Genomic DNA, 22,178 nt, shown 5'->3' on the forward strand with positions numbered 1-22,178 from the left:
TAATATTCATCTATATTAAAGACTAACAATTTGGCAAGCATATTACTACTAAAGCACTAAGTGTACTTTATCATACTGTTTCTTTATATAATTACAAAACTACTCACAAGGATATCATGAAGAAGCTTTTCTTTGCTTAGCAATAAGAGCCAGATACTCACAAAGAAGGGTCTTGGACCAGATCTTTAAGGTTTATCCCACTACGATCTTCGGCAAGATTCCTGAAGCAACTGTCACTCACTAAAAAAAAATAGAAATAAAATGAAAACAAACAAATACAGAGGGAAAAAAAAAGAAAAAGAAGAGAGGGAATTCAAGAACAAATGCAGCTCTTTTGATAAACTAGAAACACTTTTTGGTGTAACTTGGACATTCATATATAAAGTGTGATGTAAAGTGAGGCTTCACCTAACTTAAAAGATAAGTTAACTCAATGAAAAGTGATAAACATTATATCACTGATTACGTGAAACAATCAATTTCAGCTGGTGTCCGTAATCCTTCTCCACCTGTGGCAACAGAAAGTCTCAAATACGAACACTGGATGCTCAGGTACACATAGCTATCCATACACTTAGCAGTAGAGTCTTTAATCAGGCACCCATCAGTATTATTTACCTAACTGCAGTTGCTGCGTATTTAAATTAACAGTTGCGATGCCCCAAACAAGAAATTAAGTGCAAAAATTTATTCAAACAGCTTATAATTAACTTGTAAAGCGCATGTAATGCAGGTAGTTACTGTAATAACTGAAATTATAACACAGCACATTTTGCATAAGTTTAAAATAGAATTAGTGTGCTTCCAACCCTACCCATTCTAAGATTCTATGAATTACAGTTTTTTCTGACTACAGTGAACTTTCTAAAGGACACAGAAGTTGTGATGTGGCAAAATCAGTGTAAGGATCGATTTGCCGTAACTACCAAAGTAAGCTGCTAAAAAGAAGAAAGCTTATGAAGAAATGTACTATTGCTCATCTTCCAACATAGAATAGTGCCTCAGATTAGGTGAAATGGGATGTGTTTAAATTCATCTGCAAAAGCAAGTGTTTCTATTTCTTCATTTCTAAATGCAAGATACTCTTTTAAATTTACATCTGTAAGTACTCATGTGCATCACTAGCATGAAAAAAACGCAAATCATTCCCAAAATATGTTATTTTCACAGATCACAATACATACTGTGACAGACCTACCTAACACACAAAGCTGCAAAATGTTTCTACTGGTACCCCTCGTTGCCAGTGCATCTCACAAGAGTGAAACCTGTTAGTCTGATGGGAAAGACAAGTACTGGAAGAAAGGGTCCAAAAAGAAGAGAATGGGGTAGGTCATGGAAAAGGTACTGGCCTAACTCCCACACAAAGCCTTACAGCTGACAGAATATGACAGTAATAGCAGTATTTATCAAGCACTGATAAGATTAAGAAGTTTACCTGCTTGGCACCTCAACACTGTAATAACCAGTTGATAACCTAGGCTTCTCTCACCTGCCACCTCTGAAAACACTACCCAACAGCTGCTTGTCACATGCGACCACGGAAAGCCAGGCAGTATTATCACAAGAAAGCTCTTGTTTTTAAGGTGACTGCCATAGACCTTCAGTTTAAGCAGCAGCTACTTGTACTATCAAAGTCCCGACCTCCTGGCTTGTTCCTCCTGTGAGAATCATTGTTTCTATACTAAGGTACAAGTTACCTGTACTGAGTATCACAGGTGCTATCTACCTTGCCAGGGAAGCTCACCTTGAGCACCTTGGGACTTCAGAAATACTGAATACAATGCCTATTGCACTGAACCCACATCCCTTGAATCTAATAAGTCTCTGACTCCCGACTTAAAGAAGTAATTAGAAGATCAGCAGACTCACAACCAACCTACACTCTAGATCGTACAGGAGAAAAGAACCCCAGCTAAGTTGATATTTGATAAGTTAATATTTGCCTCTTAACAAGTTTGGCAACAGAACAGTAAGCAGAATATTTCACCTACTGTTTTGCCATAACTCCTACATTAGAGATGTATCATCACATCTCCCAATCCAACACTACACAGCATAAATAAAAATGGTCAGCAATGTTTTCTCACTACTAACTCTAATATTATAATACCCTTTTTATCAATGAAGTTGAAAACTGCAAACCCTCCAACAGTTTTGTTAATATTCACCAAAATCAAATTTCTGAAATGAAACATTTGTCTATACTTGTAAGTTAAATTACTAGCATTGATAGCAACAGAACTTCCGGTAAGAGGAAATATTTCAAAAGAATGGGCTGGGATAAGACTTCTTACAGGAAGACTTTGTTGCGCTTTAGTGACCTGCATACAAGCACAGTCACATTCCCTCACAGCCTTGCAAACTCTAGCCCAGGAAAGAAAACAAATGCTCAGCAATAAACATGGGATGGAAACAATCCAGCAGGGTAGGTATTATATTTCTTACCACTTGGAAAACCACAAATCAACACTGCATGTATTTTTAAAAAATGATTTCCTCTGATGGAGAGCTATTTATTTTAAACAGTATATCGGGTGAAACTGTGATCGATGGCATGGCAGAAAGATTAGGATGATCAATGGTGCTTTAAGGTTCGGGGGAAGAAAATGCAGAAGAAACTTCGCATCACAGCCATAAATTATACTACATACACAGTGGTCGTGCCTAAGCTCTTGTCTTTAAAGCACAACTACTTATATAGGACTTCTATAGGAACACAATACCCATACAGAATTTTATTATCTTGTTTCAAAATTTAATCTTATATTTTTTTAAACCTCAAGAGTTTATAAAAGGATTTTAAGCAGTATTGAGTGCATGTTTTATGCAGAGAGAAAGAATTGCTGGCTGCTCCCCTCTACACATACACCAAGTGGCTGAGCCTCTGATCTGTATTACACCCCCCACATATAATTCCTTATAAACAAGGAGAATTACAAAAAGAAAAAAAAAAAAAAGCTTCATGGAGTATTGTGCATACAGTGACAGTCTATGTGGTGCTAGAAATGTTTTTTAAGAAATTAAATACTGGCACAATACCATGGACATAGACTGAACCCACTCCTATCACATAAACACATTATCTCAAAACACACAAGATTAAGGTGGAATTCCTAAACATCCATTCCAAGCGCGCTGTTACATGTATCAAAAGTGAAGAAGTTTCAGCAATAGCTCCAATTCTCCCAACACTCCTCCTAGTTTCAGCTCCTGCTTTCTAATACTAATACTAATACTCTGTTTCTGCCCTCTGTCAGGCTTCCATGTAGGAAGTCATGGAGATGGAAAACCACGAGGCAATATAGTTTTCACCTGTCAGCTAAACAGCATACACAATTCTGCATGAAAAGGTTAAAAATCAGCATTTGCACTCTAACGTGCTAATGTCCAGTTTACAACAGCCTTCCCACTTGGCATTTGTATGCTTCTAAATCTGTCCATGTGATTTTTTTTTCCTTTGCTTTCTTTATGGAGTTTTAAATGAGACCATGTGGAAGGAAAATGGATTATTAGCCTGACGATTTCCAAAATGAGAAGTAAAAGGTAAGTTCAACTCTGAAGGTAAACTAACATTTTCTTCAAGAAGAAGCAGGATATAACCTGTTGTGAACCTTACCCTTTTTTTTTTTTTTAATATTTTCTTTAATATCCTGCAATTTGAAAACAATACAGCCTTTTGAAACTGTCAGTTAATCTGTTATCCCACACAGTCTACTCCCAGTAAACAAAAGCCCTCTTTATATCAAAGCACTTCCAATTCCTCATCTGTTAATGGTAATTTCCATTTCATATGCTCTAGGAAAAAAATGTAATTATTAGTCTCAAAAAGAAAAAAAAAGGGGCTATCTATAGTTTTTTCAAATAAAATTAATAATAAGTTTTACCTCCCTAATATCAAAATGTGCAAGTCCAGAAAACCAAAAACTACTATTACCTGCCAGGTATTCCTGTTGGTTCTCAGAATTCAGACCTGGTTTTAGATTAGTTGTGGTTTCCTTAGTTGTTGATAAAAACCCTCTTGACAGCAAAAATGCTACACTCATTCACTGGTAACTGTGATGCATTGTTAGTTCAAAATATATGGACTACTACAACATTGAGTAATGTGCGCTGAAGTACAAGATTCTAAAAGAATGGAATAGTACCAGAATGTAAAGATTGATTCTCTTGCTATTAAAATGTTTTCACGGCATTATGCAGGTCCCATGAACAGTAACATTAGAGATAAATATCCTGCCTCTTTTCTCTGCTACTGCCATATTTTTCAAGTGACTGCCTGTCAACCAGAAAACATACATAAAACAGATGGCACATCACAGAAATTTTGTAGCACCTTCACCAGCTCTATTACAGAAGACGGCAAATTAATTAGAAGAGCACTTCTACTATTTGCATATCTGCATACAAATGTCTCTAACATATTTACAGAATAAAAAGAACTACTAGTCTGCATGCAAATTGCAAATGCTTATAACTGCTAAGAAAATATGTTGCCTGTGAGTAGCAGAAATAATGTAGGCTGGTTTCCCAAGAACTTGTGCTCTAAATGCCATTCACTATCACCATAATAGATCCAGATTCCCTTTGATTCCCACACAAGGAAGAGAGCTAAAGCTAATAAAAGCCATGCATGTGAAAACACCAGTCAATACCAATCTGCCTTCTCCTGAGTAGTGGTTATAATCTGAGTCTCCTCTGCCTGGCTGCTAATTTTTACTTACTTTATAGATATAGCTTTTAAAAAAAAAAGATAACTAATTTATAGATATATCCTTAAAATTCTCTTTTTCTACATTACCATTACTTTCTGATTATCCTGTTATCACTTGTTCCATATGTGGGTTAAACAGTTTTAAAAAAGATGACCTGAAAGACCAATGTAAGACTGAAGGATGACACTGCCTAACTTTTGATCATGTAAGCCTTTTTTCCCCCCGGCAAATAATCTAATAACAATTTTCAAAATCACAAGGCATCGATGCACACCAAATTTCAAATTTCTTCCCTTTTCATTTCCAGTTTAAACGTCATTACGCTAGAAATGGACATAAGAATCCTAAAACGGCAACACTTCCAGTTTTAACTCAGAGCTATTTAACGACAAAAGTAGTTCCTGCACCTTAACATAGTTACTAATACCTGTGCAATGTCCGGGCAAACGCTTCACAGTGGAACTGATTTTTAAAATTGAGTTAAAGCACAGTAGTATTTACAGCACACAAATAAACATATTTTCTTAGGCGTGAGCAGGGTCAGGCAACAGAAAACATATCACCCACTCCACAGGTTCACATATTCCAACCTGAGAGCTATGCAAAAAAGGTAACACTTTATGTAAATGGATCATCAAAAGTGCTAAAATAGCCACACGAAGAAAGGACCCTCTTGTATATGGATTTAATTTTTCTTTTTTTAAGTATAAAACTTATTAAATTGGTAAAAAGTAAGACTAACAAGTTCAAAATGTGCTGGTGAAATCAATATATACAGGATATGCCATGTCAGAGATAGTCAACACTTTTCATTTAAGTCCAGAGGCAAATGTTTTTTTTTTACCCCATAAGAAAATTGCATTCCAAAAATAACTAGAGCCTTTTTAAGTCAGTGTTGTATCCTTTCCATTTACATAACCACTTAATTTCTACTGCCAAAGAACGCATCATGAACAGCAACAGCTCCAGAGAAGTGAAAGTAGCTGAGAGGGTCCTGATCACTTCACTGTTTGAGCTCATTTTATCCTTCATCTTTGTCAAGTTTGTAACCAGAAGTACAAAGACTGAAGCACAAGACTTTGGAACAAGTTACAGAATGTATCAACTGGTAGGAATTTTCATTTTAAGAAGTAATGTAAAAATCTGTCCTGGGTTCAGCAGTAGCAGTCATGTTTCTCCTTCGTGGTAGCTGGTGCAGTGCTGTGTTTTGACTTCCAGCCTGGGAACAGTGCTGGTGATACCGATGTTTTCGGTTCTTGCTAAGTGATGTTTACCCTGACCAAGGACTTTGTGAGGCTCATGCTCTGCCATCGAGGAGGGAAAGCCGGGAAGAAGCAGAGACAGGACAGGATGCCTGACCCAGGCTAGCCAAAGAGGTATTCCATACCACAGCACGTCATGCCCGGGGGGGGGGGTTAAGGGGGAGTTACCAGGAAGGACGCAAGCTTTGGGTCGGATTCGTTTCTTGGCCGGTGGTATTGTATTCTCTTCCCTTGTTATTCTCTTATCATTGTTGTCGGTGGTGGTAGCGGTGGTGATTTGTGTTGTACATTGGTTGCTGGACTGTTCTTGTCTCAACCCGTGGGAGTTGCACTCTTTCGATCCTCTTCCCTGTTCCTCCGGGAGTGAGGAAGGGGAGAGCCTCGGGGGCGGGGCCTTGATTGCTCTCCGCCCAGCACCACTCACTGGGAGTGAGTGAACAAGCTGTCTGGCTAGGGTTTAAACCATGACAGTTCTCTTGGCGCCCAACGTGGGGCAAGAGGGGTTGAGATAACGACAGATCTGACCGGATTAATAGTCACTCGTCACAATGCTGATTTATTGGCTCTCAAGGTTGTTCCTCTTGATCTCACAGTTTCAGTATATCGTATCTTACGTCCATCCGGTATTTGCTGTATTAGTGTTTTTCAAGTGTGGGGCTCGGGGTAAGGTTTTTGTCTCATTGTACTTTATGGTAATGACTTGTAATACAATAGAATCATTGATCATGAAACTGATCTGGCTTATGTTCCCAGTGTGGTCACCACCTTTATACTTTGGGAGGTATATAATAGAAGTGCTTAGCAATTACACATCTTTTTTCTCCTTCTCAGGTGCTGAACCTGTGAAGGAGACATTCGTTTACCCTCCCAGTCGTCCCCCCAGACCATTTGCATTTGAGAGTTTTGAAGTTTTTGAATGGCCTTTTAATGCTGTTGAGACTTGTTTGCTGATCGTGATGGGGATCACCACGCTGGCACTCATACAGAGTGTGTTTTGCCCACTACTGATTTCAAGAGTTAAGCAGAGTCAGGTTTGGGTCTTGTCTGGGGTCAAACGACAATGTAGGAGGACCAAGAGATTTTCCCTGAGGCTGGATAGCCATGAATGGCAGGGTGTGTGGGATAGTATGGGCAAGTATCTAGGTCAGTGGGCCCCTCCAGTACTTTGGAATTTCACTACCGAACAACTGCAAAATCCAGAAGAATTAGTAAAACACTTAAATGAGGTGTGTGGTCATTCTGGCCATACCGGACAAATCATGGCAGCGTGCTGGGGATTTGCCTATGCTTACAGGGCCATGTTCAACACTATCCAGCACCTTCAAAAGGAAAAGAATGTCGGCAGATCTGAGGGCAAAGCAACAGAGAAAAAGCAAAAAAAAGAGGCAAGAAGAGTGAAGCGAGATGAAGAAACAATGAATTCACCACCCGGTCTAGCATCTGATCAGGAGTCATCATCACATGACAAAGAAGAAGAAGAGGTAACTTCTTGACCTCGGACCTCAACCGAGCTGCGGAATATGCGAAAAGATTTTACCCGTCAACCAGGGGAGCACATCATCACCTGGTTACTCCGATGCTGGGACAATGGGGCCGATGGTCACGAACTAGAAGGTACAGAAGCCAAGCAGCTGGGATCACTTGCTAGAGAAGGGGGAATTGACAAAGCAATTGCAAGAGAGAAAAAGTCCCGCAGTCTTTGCAGGTGGCTCTTGGCAGCTGTGAAAGAAAGGTTTCCGTACAAGGACGATGTTATGAGTCGTTTGGCCAAGTGGACTACTATAGACAAAGGCATCCAGTCTCTGAGAGAATCAGCCAGATCCCTACAGATGTGATCAACAAGATAACAGCAATGTCTGCCCCAACTAATAAGAAAGAAACTCAAGCTTTCTTGGGAGCTGTGGGGTTCTGGATAATGCACATCCCAAATTACAGTTCTATTGTAAGCCGTCTCTATCATGTGACCCGGAAGAGGAATGATTTTCAATGGGGCCCTGAGCAACAACAAGCCTTTGAGCAAATTAAACGCGAGATAGTTCATGCAGTAGCCCTTGGACCCGTCCGGACCGGGCCAGATGTAAAAAATGTACTGTACACTGCAGCTGGGGAGAACGGTCCTACCTGGAGCCTCTGGCAGAAAGCTCCAGGGGAGACTCAAGGTCGACCCCTCGGCTTTTGGAGTCGGGGATATAAAGGATCTGAGGCCAGCTATACCCCAACTGAGAAAGAGATACTGGCAGCCTATGAAGGGGATCGAGCTGCTTTGGAAATGATTGGCACTGAAGCACAGCTCCTCCTGGCACCCCGGCTGCCCGTGCTGGGCTGGATGTTCAAAGGCAGGGTCTCCTCTACACATCATGCAACCGATGCTACATGGAGTAAATGGGCTGCACTAATTACACAATGAACTCGAATAGGAAATCTCAGTCGTCCAGGCATTCTAGAAGTCATCATGGACTGGCCAGAGGGCAAAGATTTTGGAATGTCACCAGAGGAGGAGGTGATGCGTGCTGAAGAGGCCCCACCATATAATAAACTGTCAGAAAGTGAGAAGCAGTATGCCTTGTTTACTGATGGCTCTTGCCGTATTGTGGGAAAGCATCGGAGATGTAAGGCAGCTGTATGGAGTCCTGGACGACAAGCTGCAGAAACTGCTGAAGGAGAGGGTGACTCGAGTCAGTTTGCCGAGGTGAAAGCCATCCAGCTGGCCCTGGACATTGGGATACACACTTACCAATGGCCACCTAGTTGGTCAACACCAGAGGATCTGCCAACAGGGCCAGCCCAGCCCAGTCAGAGGGAGTTGCACTCTTTCAATCCTCCTCCCCGTTCCTCCGGGAGCGGGGAAGGGGAGAGCCCCGGGGGGGGGCGGGCTCGATTGCTGTCAGCCCGGCACCACTCATTGGGAGTGAGTGAACAAGCTGTCTGGCTAGGGTTTAAACCACTACAAAATCTGATAGGAAATCAAATGAAGAAAAGATGAAGCCTGAAGATCAAAGAAAGCACACTGTCGAGAGACCTATCTGAAATAAAAGAGCAAGTCAGTAACTTCAACTTCCTTACTAAAATCTATTTTCATTGGGCATTCAGAGCTAGTCACAGTAGTGCTACAGATTAGCTGTAGTTTCAATTCACGTGTTATAATTCACTTCCAAATGTGAATTCTCAGCAGACAAGAACACATTTATTTTATTCTGGTTATTTCAATTCACCAAAATCCCGTAAGTAGCCTCTGTTCACGCAACCAGCAAGAACGTTCTTGTGCTTTCTCTGCCACGTAAGTAACCAGCAGCACAATGTATTTGTCCCTATTTCTTATGACCAGGTAAAGGCTGACACAGCAGACAACTTCACAGATTTTAAACACAAGGCTGCAGTGATTATAGTGATTGTATATCTTATATAATCACTACAGTGACTATAGTTTGACTCTCTCAATACATCTGCCCCTCACACCAGACGAATGTTTGCATCATCTGCTTTGTTTTTCACAGTTTTTGTTATGCACTAAAATATAGGGAAATTCTAAGTATATTTTTTCAAGACAACGAAATTTAACATTCACCTTCATGAATGTCCCATACCAAGCTCTTCAAACTCTGCTTTACTGGTTTTCAGAGCAGAGCAAGCCTTCTCTCCCCTCCCTTTTATATGAAAGGATATAATATATATAATATATAATTGCCAGAATGGTATCCTTCAAGACTGACAAAGAAGTACTACTATAAAAAAAGGAGCTAATCTACTGGAAAGAAAACAGGATAAGAGAAAGGTTCAGGCGATCTAGTGAAAAACGCGGTGATCATAAACCAGAAATACAAGTCAGATGTGTGAATCTATTATTTTTTCCAGAAAATACAGGGAAACAGTAATGCCACCTGTAAGCCAGATGCAATGGAAGGCTACTGCAATGATACCCGGAAGACATGTCAGAGGAGGTGAAAAGAGCTTTCTTGATTAGCTTAGCAGAAAGAAAGCATTAGGTGGTTGCTGCTGGTTTGTTTATATAAATACACCAGCAAAACAACCAGAGGGAGAGGAGATAAAGAACAGTGCTGCAAAAGAAAAGTAACTGTGAGAAAATCATAAGAAATAGAGAGGAAATTTTCCAAGAGCTAGAGGGGTGAAACCTCACAAATAATCTTTCTGTAAAAACAATGAGGGCAAAAACCGTGCACACGCTGGTTCTCAATTGATTTTAAAATAGATTACATGACACAGGAATTGTTCTTGAACACAGGAGACTGCCTGTGCCACAGTTGCTAATCCTGTAAAACTGATGCTGGAGCTTCTCTGAAGTCTATGAACTTCTAAGCTCCCCTGCCCCAGGCTTCTCACATTTTCTAACAGCAACTAAATGAGCCATTTTTCTCTATGTATCCATTTTTCTGTGTACCCATTAGTCTAATTGTGCCTCTTTCAAATGATTTATCTTTTAAATATTTACAATGTTTGCGTGGCTGTAGGCTACAAATTCTATACTGGGTTTTAATCTAATATTCTATCAAGCTTGACTTTTAATTCAATCACACTAACAGCGTGATCCCTGCAGTCATCAGGTGAACTTCAGAAGAAAAACATCAAGCCATTAAAGACATTCAGATCTTTGGAAATGTAACATTATCAATACTTCTACTAGTTTGTACCCAATAAAAAATTAAATTCCTCAAAGCTAAAAATACTAAATGCTTGATGGAACGTTTCCCTCAGGCTCATTACTTTAAATTTAAATACGTTAGTGCTTTGGAGTTTTTTTGCAACAAATATTTACAGTGAGAAGTTTTTGTTGCACCTCTTTTCATTGTATAACTAAAAAATTCTAGGACGTGAACGAGAAGCATAAAAGGTAAGCAGATCTAAGAGAAGGGAAAAGGACAGTTAAAACAACAGAAGAAGCTAATTACTTTCAAAGAGCAGTACCTCCTTTTAGATTTCTTCAAAATTATTATTTCTATCACAAGTTAGAACAGCTGTACCAGATACCAAAAAGCATTCTTCTAAAGTGCAATCTTTACAAGAAGCTCTTGATTTTCAGCTTTGTTTATTTCTTTAAGGGATGTCTGAGAGTCTTTTCCATTACTATAAAAAAAAAACAATATTCTTGTATCCCTAATCTTAGTTTTCTTGTATTTTATTAGCTCAGGAACAGAACATGTTTAGTTTCTTAGCTAACAACATCTGAAACAACTCACAGCATTTATACAGACCCAGTTTAACTGCTTACATGGATTCTTGGTTGTAATGTACACTAATCAAGTCTACAATCTCAGCTCAATGCACTTTTCAATATGACAAAGTATGCCTATGCTAGATGCTAACACATTTCACATCTGCCAGCTTGAGTGAGAAACACAAACATCACAAGAAAAACTATACTCCATTTTCCTAATGACACGTTCTATCTATAAACACTGCATTTCTTATGTAAAGTATTACAGTGACCTCTCCACTTCCTCTGCTCCAAAAATACAAACATCACATTATAGACCTGTGAGACAAGGTTTGCATCATCAGTTAATGGCAGGATTTAAGCACAGAAAGAACACTTTACATTATGGCATGCAGCAACACCCCTCTTTGCATTGCTGCACAGCCAAATGCATACAGATCTGCTGATACTTACTTAGATAATCCTCCAGGATCAACCCACAGACCCCAAGCCCTCAGGGTCCTGTCTTCCCTCTTCTCATATCTTATAGAGCCCCAGACACCAGAAATCATATAACTTGTCATCCTCAAGGAACTCAAGGTATTTTCTGCACAGTTCAACATAGTCCACCAAACTCTGTTCAAAGAGCACATAGTAAAAAAGGATGGGGAGACAAAGCTACGTTGTTTGGTGTAATTCACCTTATTGTCTAGCACACATAGTACCTAAAACTCTATCATAGCAGAAGGCAACAATTCCAAACTTGAGGATTCCCCTAGTCATTGTATCCATGGTTTGAGAAGATGCCTCCCCTGAATCCAGACCTATAAGCACACATTACATGACTTCCATGGAAGGACACTATGAATTTCAGACTACAAGAAGGGGCAAGGGAAGCACAAAGACAAGGCATGGAGCTGGAGAAGATCCAGGATCAGACTACAAAGCCAGATGTCTTATTGAGTATTTTGGGTTCACCTTTCAAATTCGAGTGAAATCAAATAAAGCTCATACACAGCACTGAACCAAGGGAGTGACACAAGCTGAAGGTAACAGAAATGAGGAGGAAGCAGTGCTGACAATACCAAATGTGTTAATGGGCTAATAACACTGCAGAAATCCCAGTGAAAACCAAGCCCTATGCAGCTGCAAGATTTCAGAGCCTGAAGGTGTAATCATAGCAAAATAATGTCAGTCAGGACATAAACATGTACTGTATGCAAATAACTTCACCAGGGGCAAGGACTTGAAGAAATAAAAACACAAACAAAAAAACAAAGACAAACAAAAAAAAAAACCAAAACCCAACAAACACACAAAGCCCCCCCCAAAAAACCAAAAGACATGAAAGCAAAATCCACAAAAACAAAACAAAACAAAGAAATAAAACAAAACCAAAGAAAAAAAAATAACAAAAGCCACACAACCAAAAAAAAACCCCACCCAAACAAACTCCTCCATTCCTTGCTTTATTTTCTAGGCAAAATTAGCACATGGGCTCAGTCTGGTGTACCTGCCCCTTTTGGTTTGCAGACTAATAATCACCTGGGACAGAAGAGTCTCCTGTAAGCAAGTACACAATAACAATTTATCTAGCACAGCTCTTTAGATGCAAAGCTCAGAACTGAAACCCTGCAAGCTCTATATTGTGCTATAGAAAGCAATTTATCTTCTAGTAGCAGAGATGATGAAAAGATGTCAAGATTAAAATTCAGTTGTAGCCATCTCTTTGTTGAGTATAAGGATGTCCACTGATGCAAAAGAACCCTTAAACTAATCTCTTTAATCATTAGAAGATTAAACCTTTATACAAATCAGTATAATTTAACAACGTAAAATGAAGATGGGTTAAAAATAAAATTAAATAAAAATGCTCACATATTTAGTATAAATACATTATAATCTAAACAGTATTAATCTATTTTACATTAACTACGTCACCTTAAATCTAGTTTTTATTAAGTAAATTATATCCATATGTTTACAAATTTCAGTTCACTGAATGTGAATTCTTGACAGTTTATGGCAATTCCTTATGGAAGTAGAAAAAAACAGCATTAGCAAAAGTGCCTGCAATGAACCTCAAAACCAGGACAATTCCTCTTTGTCTGAAACATTATTTTCTTTAGGTATCTTTTGTACTAGTACCCTTCAGCTTCCTTAAAACCAGTGGTAGTATAAACTACATTGTTTCAAAACACAAACACTTTAAGGAGAAATTTTCAACTCTAACTAGAAGAAAAAAACAAAAGAAGTCGTCAAGAAAAACAGAGTGCATTAAATATAAATCTTACAGCTTGTTTAAAAAGCAACTACTACCATATCATTTTCTTTTTATAACCAACTTTCCATTATCAAAAGCAGAAAAATACTTTGGACAATGGAGGAACAAACATCCACAGATAGTTACTACTGAGCATGTAAGAATGCACCAAACAACACAGCCCATTTGGTTTCACTGGGTTCAACCCAGGCTCTCTCTCACTGGTAGGTCTTACTTGCCTAGATGGCACATGAGCTTAATTCATTGTCAAGAGTTTGTCATCAGTTTGACCTGATGAGCCCTGCTAAATCTAGACCCATAAGGCAGAGATGCCACATTAGCACCAACAGCACCAGCCTGGATACAGCAGGACTAGCACTGAGGCACATATTAAATCCTGATAAATCTTCACTGACTTTATACACCCTAATGCTACTATATAAGTCAAGTCAGGAAATACCAAGACAGATATACCTAAACTGACTTAACATGGCGCCAACTCAGCCACGGCAGGGTTTATTAGGTCAGATTTGCAGCAGTGTAAAGGCATGTGATGTACTCTCAAGCTCTTGAAAGAAATACAGTCACGTCCACACAAAGCTGATCTAGTCACCTCATTTCAGATTTTTGCTGGCTTCCCAAGCAGGGAGAAGCTGTGTTTCTTTACAGTGATCGAGAAATGTACCACAAGTCTTTGCACAACACTAAGCTGAACAACTACCCTAGCAAACCTTAGAGAGTAAAGTGCAGTTTCTAAAAACCAGGATTTTGAATACTGTTTATAGCTAGTAAACTTCTGTCTTTACTGGTGGCAGTGGAGAAGATCTCAGTAGGGCAAGTTCCACCCAGGTGCCATAGGATGGAGAAGCCCTCTCACCAGAAAGGCTATCTTTTATGAAACAAAGAACTCTAAAAGAAACAAAGATTTACTCCTTACCGCCAATCTCCAACTCAAAGAAAATGAAAGATTTTTAGCTTTTTCCCAATGTTTTGCTTATTCTAATGCTAAATGTGTAAGATGTGCCTATACTATATGATCTGGATCTGACTGTGTTTCAGTGGACTGGTTCCTAGAACTGACACTGATTCCTTCATCCCATTATTTATGTTTCCACACCTGCTCCTAATGGTTCCAAATCAACTCTGAAAATGTAAAATCAATGTCTCTTGTAATTTCTTCCAACTGGGAAGACCCTGGAAAAGCTTTAAATAATTGGAACTGAGCCAAATATGTCAGTTAGCTATCGGAACACCAGTTAAAAATCTGAACGCTCATAGCTTTACCACCCATCACTCATTCAACTAATTATTAAAATTACAATCTGAAATGATTCCAGAGTACTAGAAGTCATACTTCAGCTACCACTTGAAATATATGCTCCACCAAACCTGACAGGCAGAAAATAAAAATATGGACACTAAAAACCTGCTAAGAAATCGTAGCAGGAGTAAGCTTCACAATTGTGTGCCTAAGCTGCTTTGTTCAACTGAGTTCCAGCATTTACCATCACCAGCAGCAGCTCCAGTTATACCACTATCTCCATCAACTACTTTTCATTTGTCTCAAAACAGATGCCAGATTTGTAGTCCAAGATTTGCAGATCCAACTACTGGTTTATAGATGCCTGCTTCCAGACCCCTAGCAATCTTGCTGGGTTTTGTGATCGTAACTGTACTGTAGCAGCTACAGTTCATCAGCAAAGGAAAAAAAAAAAAAAAAAGAATCAACAGCTGGAGGAACAAGCTGAAAATCTGCAGAAGCTGCTCAAGATAGCTCAACAGCAATGCTGGCAGACCCATAAGGCACAGATGTCACATTAGCACCAACACCACCAGCCTGGACACAGCAGGACTAGCCTGAGGCACACTGAGGCCCATATATTAAATCCTAATAAACCTTCACTGACTTCATACACCCTAATGCCACTACTGGGGAGATCATTCCATTTCAGAAATAAAAAAGAAAAGGCTATGTGATTCTGCCTGATGGCTATTCTGAAGTTTTAGAAGTACCTTTCAAGATGTCATGAACATCAGCTTTCTCTTTTCCAGGGCAAAAAATTCAGTTAACAACTAAATGCCTATGGAGTCTCGATGGAGTCTATGGAATTTAACTAAATGCCTATGGAGTCTCGATAGAGTCTATGGAATTTAACTAAACGCCTATGGAGTCTTGATTCCCAGCCCTTGATTTCAGGTCCTGATTACGGGGGGAAAATACCAGCATTATTTTAGTTTGCTGTTCATTCCCTTTCTGGAATCTTGCTATGCTCTTACAATCAGGTATTTTAAAACAACAATTCGTGACAAATCATGAACTGTAATAAAAATATTTTATTAGTTCAAAATTTGTGTATTTTAACTGTAGGTCTTCAGGCCAGTGTGTGAGACAGTAAATAGGAGTGCTTTCTAGCCCTGTACAACCCTTATCTGACAGGAGCCCGGAGAACTCTAGTCCAGTTTTACCTCCTATGAATGTTCCTCCATGTCTTCAAGCATATTCACTCCTAACTTTCTATCTGTACTCTATTCTTTTTGAGTCACTGAATTTTAGCTATGCTCAAAATTGTATTCCTTATTAGTTACATCAACATTAAAATTACTGAAGCAGTAAGTAGCCTAGATTATTTCTCCTGTTTGTTTTAGCTACCTACACATAATTTTTGTCACAGTGATGTTGCACACTTCACCTGACTTAGTCTTTCAGAGACACAGTCATTTCTATTCCTAAACACCTTTGCAAAATACAAAGGTTGTCATCTTACTGCTGTCCCTATTTGTTTAATGTGAATACATCATCATTTTTTACTCTGAACAGAAAAAAAATGTATTCTCTGGAGATAATCTTGTCACACTGATACTTGACTGTTTATTCTTCACTATTAATTCCCTCTCTTGGCCAATTCCAAATCTTTAACAATATTTAAGCCTACAGCAAGCAACAAAATGGGACAAATCTCTGAAACCTATACAGCCTGTCATCTCTCATATGTTTGCTTATACAGGCAATGAATCAAACCAATCAATCAGCTGTCATGACCATACCAAGAAATTCTGGCATCTGTAGGAGAATGACACCCCATTTGAACACTTGTTCCTCTCCATTTAAATTTCCTGCAGCTCAAAAGAAACCCAGAGGTTACCACTTTGTAACATGGAAATGTGAAGCATCCTGCCAAGGGCTCCCCCTTGCCAGCTTCTGCCCTAAGTACCCATCCAAGGCAAGTCCTGGAAATGAGATAAACAGAACAGCAGAAGAACATTGAGAGTTTCCCATTGACAGAGCCCACAAAGACGGTATTCCCTGGCAATTGCAGACCTCTCCTGCCTGAGTCACCAGCTTTAGACTCTCTGCCTGCTGGCATTCTACAGCACTTGGCACTACAGGCTCAGACATTCAGTCTCAGGCTGTGTATGTGTGTGGGTGTCTCAAAAAGGCTAAATAGGTTATGATGCACAGTCTGGGCTCATTTCTTGCCACTATTACAGCCCTATCAACAGTAAACTGTTCTTGTGGCCCTCCTGAAACTCCAAGTCATATATTTTTACCTTATTTGCTTCAAGTCCTCCCTCTTCAACCAACAATGACGAGGAGGATGAGAATGATACAATGATAATTATGTACTGCATCATTAGTGATCCTCATGGTTCACAAATAACCAACAAAAATAGATGCAAAAAACCCCAGATTTATAGGTATGCCTGTTTGGTATGCAGTTGTCCTGAATTCCACTAATGACTTGTGTGTATTTACAGATGTATATTAAGATATTAGAACAGATATTGTAAATCAATTGTGCTAATGATTCTCATTCTCTTCTCATCAAATAACAATTAACACTTGTCATTATTGGGGATTTTTTTGGCACTTTTGATTGCAGAAATCCTAAAATAGTGATTATAGTTCAGATTTATAAACAGATCCTAATTTAACTTTTTTCACAAAATACTGACTTTTCCAAAGAAAGACCTTTGTATTCTACTCTTTTTTCTTTACACTTATATTACCTACATGCATATGATTTATATATAAAATCGTATATGCATAAATTTCATCTGTGCAAATATATAAAATATGCATTTTATATATCCATAAAATTTTGTGTGCATATATTATATATATACACACACATGTATAAAATTAGTTTTGGTTGAATACTGGAAAAGGCTGCCCAGCAAGGTTGTGGACTCCATCTTTTGAAGCATTCAAGACTCTGAAGGTCCCCCTGAACAAGCTGATCTTATTAAACTTGCTTTTTACTGGGGTCTGGCTTAGTTGACCTTCACAGCTCCCAACCAACCTAAATTATTCTGTGAGTCTATAAAAAGCCTTCTGTTTGATATTTTAAAATTTTACTTGTCGTGGCTTTAATGTAAAAACTTGGCTTGCAAAACAGAAAAAAGACCATAGACAGTAGATGCCATTAACATCAGTAGCCTCCTAATTACATTCGGGACGAGAAGCAGCAAGCTGAAAACTCATACGAATGTCATATTAAAATAATTTGTAAAACCTGCTTGCCAGCAGAAGCACTGCATTCCTTTCAGGGTTGCTGTTTTTAGGCAACCATTACATTTTATATTATTATAGTGTCACAAACTAAGCAGGAGGGCTTCCACAATGAAAATAAGGAAATATTGCCAGATGTTAAAAACAGATGCATGATAACATGGTACATAAATTAAGACTCTATAAATAGCAGCACTTTCATTAGAATACATAAGAAAACATCCTTAACATACTTCGCATCTTAGTCAGTACATTTATATAAAATAATTACTAATCAAAAACTCTTGCACAGTGACAGAAAATTCAGGATTGTTGAGAATTCTCTAGTGACTGGATTACCCACCACTGGAAAGATTTTCAACCACCAAGATATTTTTTACTGAAAAAACAACCCACCAGCATAGATAGGCAGGGCTATAAAATACCCTCCTCTGAAGAGGAAGAATCAGGCTGGGATGTGTTTTAAAGGAGTATCTAAAATCTTCCTGCACAGCAGGATATACACTCTTCTGCTACTCCCTCGCTTGCAAAGACCATAAATATTTGAAGTTATTTTGTTGTGAAGAAACAGCACTTTGTGGCACAGCCAGTTCATTTGCTAACATTTCACCAGGCAGAGAGATAGTACTTCCGCTCTTCACAGTGCAGAATAGTTTTAAATACAACAAACAGTACATCATAGTCAGATGTTAACCATGTCACAATGAGGGCTTTTTCACTGCCAAACCAACAATGTTGTCAACAAAGGTGTGGTTTATGACCAATATTTTGGTGTTCTTTGTGTTACCTGTTGAAGCCTATTTGCAGCACCCTAACCCATGAGAGGATTTAGGATTTCCCTGCTCTGGAAGTTGACAAACCACAGAGAGGTGACCAGCAGGACCATCAGCTGATACGTGTAGCACATGTAATGAAGAACCTAAAAAAAGACAGCACTGCACTGAGAATGCAGAAGTGTTTAGAATCAAAAAGGATGATGAAAGATACAGGGGATTAAGATGGTGATGGGCTACAGCCATCTCAGTTGAGCTGCCCCTTCTCCCTCACCAGTAAAATCTTTATTTGCATTAAACATGCAGGAGCACACAAAATTTATATCAATTCTGAAGTTTGCAAATTCATAAAAATATTAGTATGGTGGCTCTCACCGTGACATATCTAGGTAATACACTGTTTCCAGCAGTAGACAGTGTGAGACAATGGAGAAAAAGGTGCAGGATGAGGCTTTAAAATAATCTGCCCCATGTGAAAGCTGCATCTCTTTCTACTAGTTAACTATTATCCTAATTGAAGCATTTTTAAGTCTTCTGATACCTTCTTAGAATCAGCTACAATATTTTAAAATTTCAGAGTTCCGTACAAATACCAAAACACTTTTCAAATTTTGCTAAATTTGAGCATCCCTGCAGAGCAACTGCCTCATTGACTTGACAGGTCACCTCACATGTGATTATGTCATGAAGCCACTCAACAAAGACAGACTAGCACAGAATAAGATAGGTTTGGCATCTGAGGGAGACGGGTCAGGAGACAGAGGAGCTGAACAAGATGCCCTCCAGAGGTCCTTTCCAATCTCAGGCTTTCTGTGACTCCGTGAGCAGCATCAGCTGCTGCCAGTAATTCTGGCTAACACAGTTTTAGGACATGTGCTTGTTTACAAGACACTGCTCATTATTTCTCAATATAAACATTTTGAATGGATTTACGGGAGCCAACAGACTGCTTTGCAGAATTTCTGTATTCACTTAACAGCAATTAAATTCTTTCTCCTTTCTCATTTTGTCTTGAAAAATCTGAAATCTGAACAACATAACATTTCTTCCCCACATTTGTTCTTACCTGTGCTGGCACGGAAGGTCTACAAAATTCTATCTAATCAGATAAGCTGGCATTACAACTTGGGTGGGGGGATGAAAAACCCCAACATTTGAATGGAAGTGGTGCAGAATACTGCTTTTTGTCATTCTATTAAATGCTGGACTTAATTTGGGCTTTCCCCTGTAGTCTTGAGAAATACAGGTTTGAAGGAAACAATAACCATCCCTGGAAGTGTCCAAATATTGCGTAGAAGAGGCCCTCAGTGATATGGGTTTAGTGGTGGTCTTGGCAGTCCTGGGGTAATGGTTTGACTTGATGATCTTAAAGGTCTTTTCCAACCTTGTTGATTCTATGAAAACAATTAAAACACAGCAACAACAATAAACACACAAAAAAACCAACAAAAAACTACAAGTATGTGTGCAGAGAGCCCTAATCCTTTTAATACACTCATTAGATACTCATTAGAGGTAATCACCTTTAAACTTAGACAGAAAATGCTCCTAAGTACCTAAAAAAAAAAAAAAAAATTAATCCTTAGTTAAAACTATCAACATAATTACCATTGAACAACTAAAGCTTACATTTGCAACTTCACCAGTTCATTGAGAAATGCCATTTTGCTCCTCCAAAGAATTGTTCCATGAATATGAAGCACATAACCAACCAACTAAACTTAAAAGCATCAACATTTATAAATTCAGAAAGTACATAAAGCCTTCAGCATTGCTGTAACAGAAAAACTGTGACTGCCAGACATACATACTAAAACCAATGATTTTTAAATTCTTCAGAAAAAATGACTGCTTTTGCCTATAGATATTACCTAAATGCTGTCCATCCACCTCTTCACCCACCTCCCTTCTCTCAGGTTTCCTTCCAAATACTGTTTTTTAGCCTGATGACCAAATTCAAGTGAATTTTCCAAAACTGGAGATATCAAAGCTTGTAAGTTATTACAGTATATTAGAGACATCAGAGATATTAAGACATAAAGAACAGGAAAAATCAGTGCCCCCACAAGATAAGGCTTTTATCCATTCTAGTACAGGAGCCACGCAAGTAACACACACACATAGCCTCGAATCACTGCAAAGATAGGATGAAACTGGAGTTATCTACTGTGTGACCATGTGTCACCACTTTTCAGCTTGCCAGTGTACTTATAAATCAGTATTTGACTAGTTCTAAATGAAGTAATGCTTACAACAATGCGAAACAATTAAGCAAACAGAAAACACTGAAACCCAAGAATTACTTCTAATGTTCACTATCCCAAAACACATTGGCATAATTATGAACATTAATGTTGGAACTATTTAATGTATGAAGACTCAGTAATGTATTAACAAAACCCCCACGGTATTAAAATAAGTATCATTCAAAGGGAAGTCAAAATGTGATGAGGAAAGTTCTAAACTGAGAGACAAGCAGTGCTATTTTGGGAAGTGAACAGATGGCTACAAAAGAGCAGTCCCAGAAATCAAGAACAATATAGGGAGTCAGAGCAGGGCAGGCTGGAAAGTGGTATATAATGTTCTTATTTTACCACATACACTTTCTGACAAGCTCATGATACTATGAATATACCATAAGAAAGATGAATTACATTTCCGGTTACATTAGCGGCTTGCAGAGAAGTTTTGGCAATTTTTTTCCCCTCTCTGTAGACACAGATACCCATACATGAGCATATAGAAAATCTCACTACTTGGAAAACTTCGTAAACTTTTCTATGATACTAGAAATAACAGGGAAACTAAAAATTAGGGGCCAAAAATGTAGATTATTTCCTTTAAAACACTTCATTATAAGTATTTATATATCAAAATTTTAAAGAACTTGTGTCCTGGGTTCAGCAGTAGCAGTCATTTTTCTCCTTCTTGGTAGCTGGTGCAGTGCTGTGTTTTGACTTTCAGCTCGGGAACAGAGCTGATAACAAGGATGTTTTGGTTTGGCCAAGGACTTTGTGAGCCTCGTGCTCAGCTAGGGAGGAGGGAAAGCTGGGAGGAAGGAGAGACAGGACACCTGACCCAAGCTAGCCAAAGAGGGATTCCATACCACAGCACGTCATGCCACGGATGTAACTGAGAGTTACCCGGAAGGGCTGGGAGTCTGCAGGGTTGGAGGAGGTATGGGTCAGTGGTTGGTCGGGCTGGGGAAGGGGGGGGGGGGGTGGGGTGGTGGGGCGAGTTATAGGTTGGCTGGTGGTGAAGTGTTGTATTCTCTTCCCTTGTTATTTCCTTTATCATTATTATCATTGGTGGTAGCAGTAGTGATTTGTGATATACCTGTTCTTATCTCAACCCGTGGGAGTTGCATTCTTTTTGACTCTCCAGTCCATCCCTCCGGGAGTAGGGGGAGGGCAAGAAGGGGGGGGGGGAAGTGAGTGAATGAATTGCCTGACTGGGTTTAAACCATGACAACTTGCTAAAGCGAAAACTGTACATGTGACCTTTTT

General features: G+C 39.0%; 1 protein-coding gene across 23 annotated transcripts in view; it reads right to left on the reverse strand.

Moving 5' to 3' along the window:
• The window catches only part of GPHN (gephyrin), a 304,092-nt gene that overhangs the window by 200,814 nt on the left and 81,100 nt on the right, over positions 1-22,178 (reverse strand). For 22 of the 23 annotated variants that reach the window (XM_061463321.1, XM_061463333.1, XM_061463331.1 and 19 more), the window contains one exon: positions 162-240. In XM_061463321.1, coding sequence (XP_061319305.1) covers positions 162-240 — 79 coding nt within the window. Of the gene's footprint in view, positions 1-107; positions 241-22,178 lie in introns of those variants that run through there. The other variant, XM_061463322.1, reaches the window with a different exon arrangement.

The sequence above is a fragment of the Pezoporus flaviventris genome, unplaced genomic scaffold, assembly GCF_033815535.1.
Source record: "Pezoporus flaviventris isolate CSIRO_AGI_PZ_B2104156 unplaced genomic scaffold, CSIRO_AGI_Pfla_v1 ptg000036l, whole genome shotgun sequence".
Lineage (NCBI taxonomy): Eukaryota > Metazoa > Chordata > Aves > Psittaciformes > Psittacidae > Pezoporus > Pezoporus flaviventris.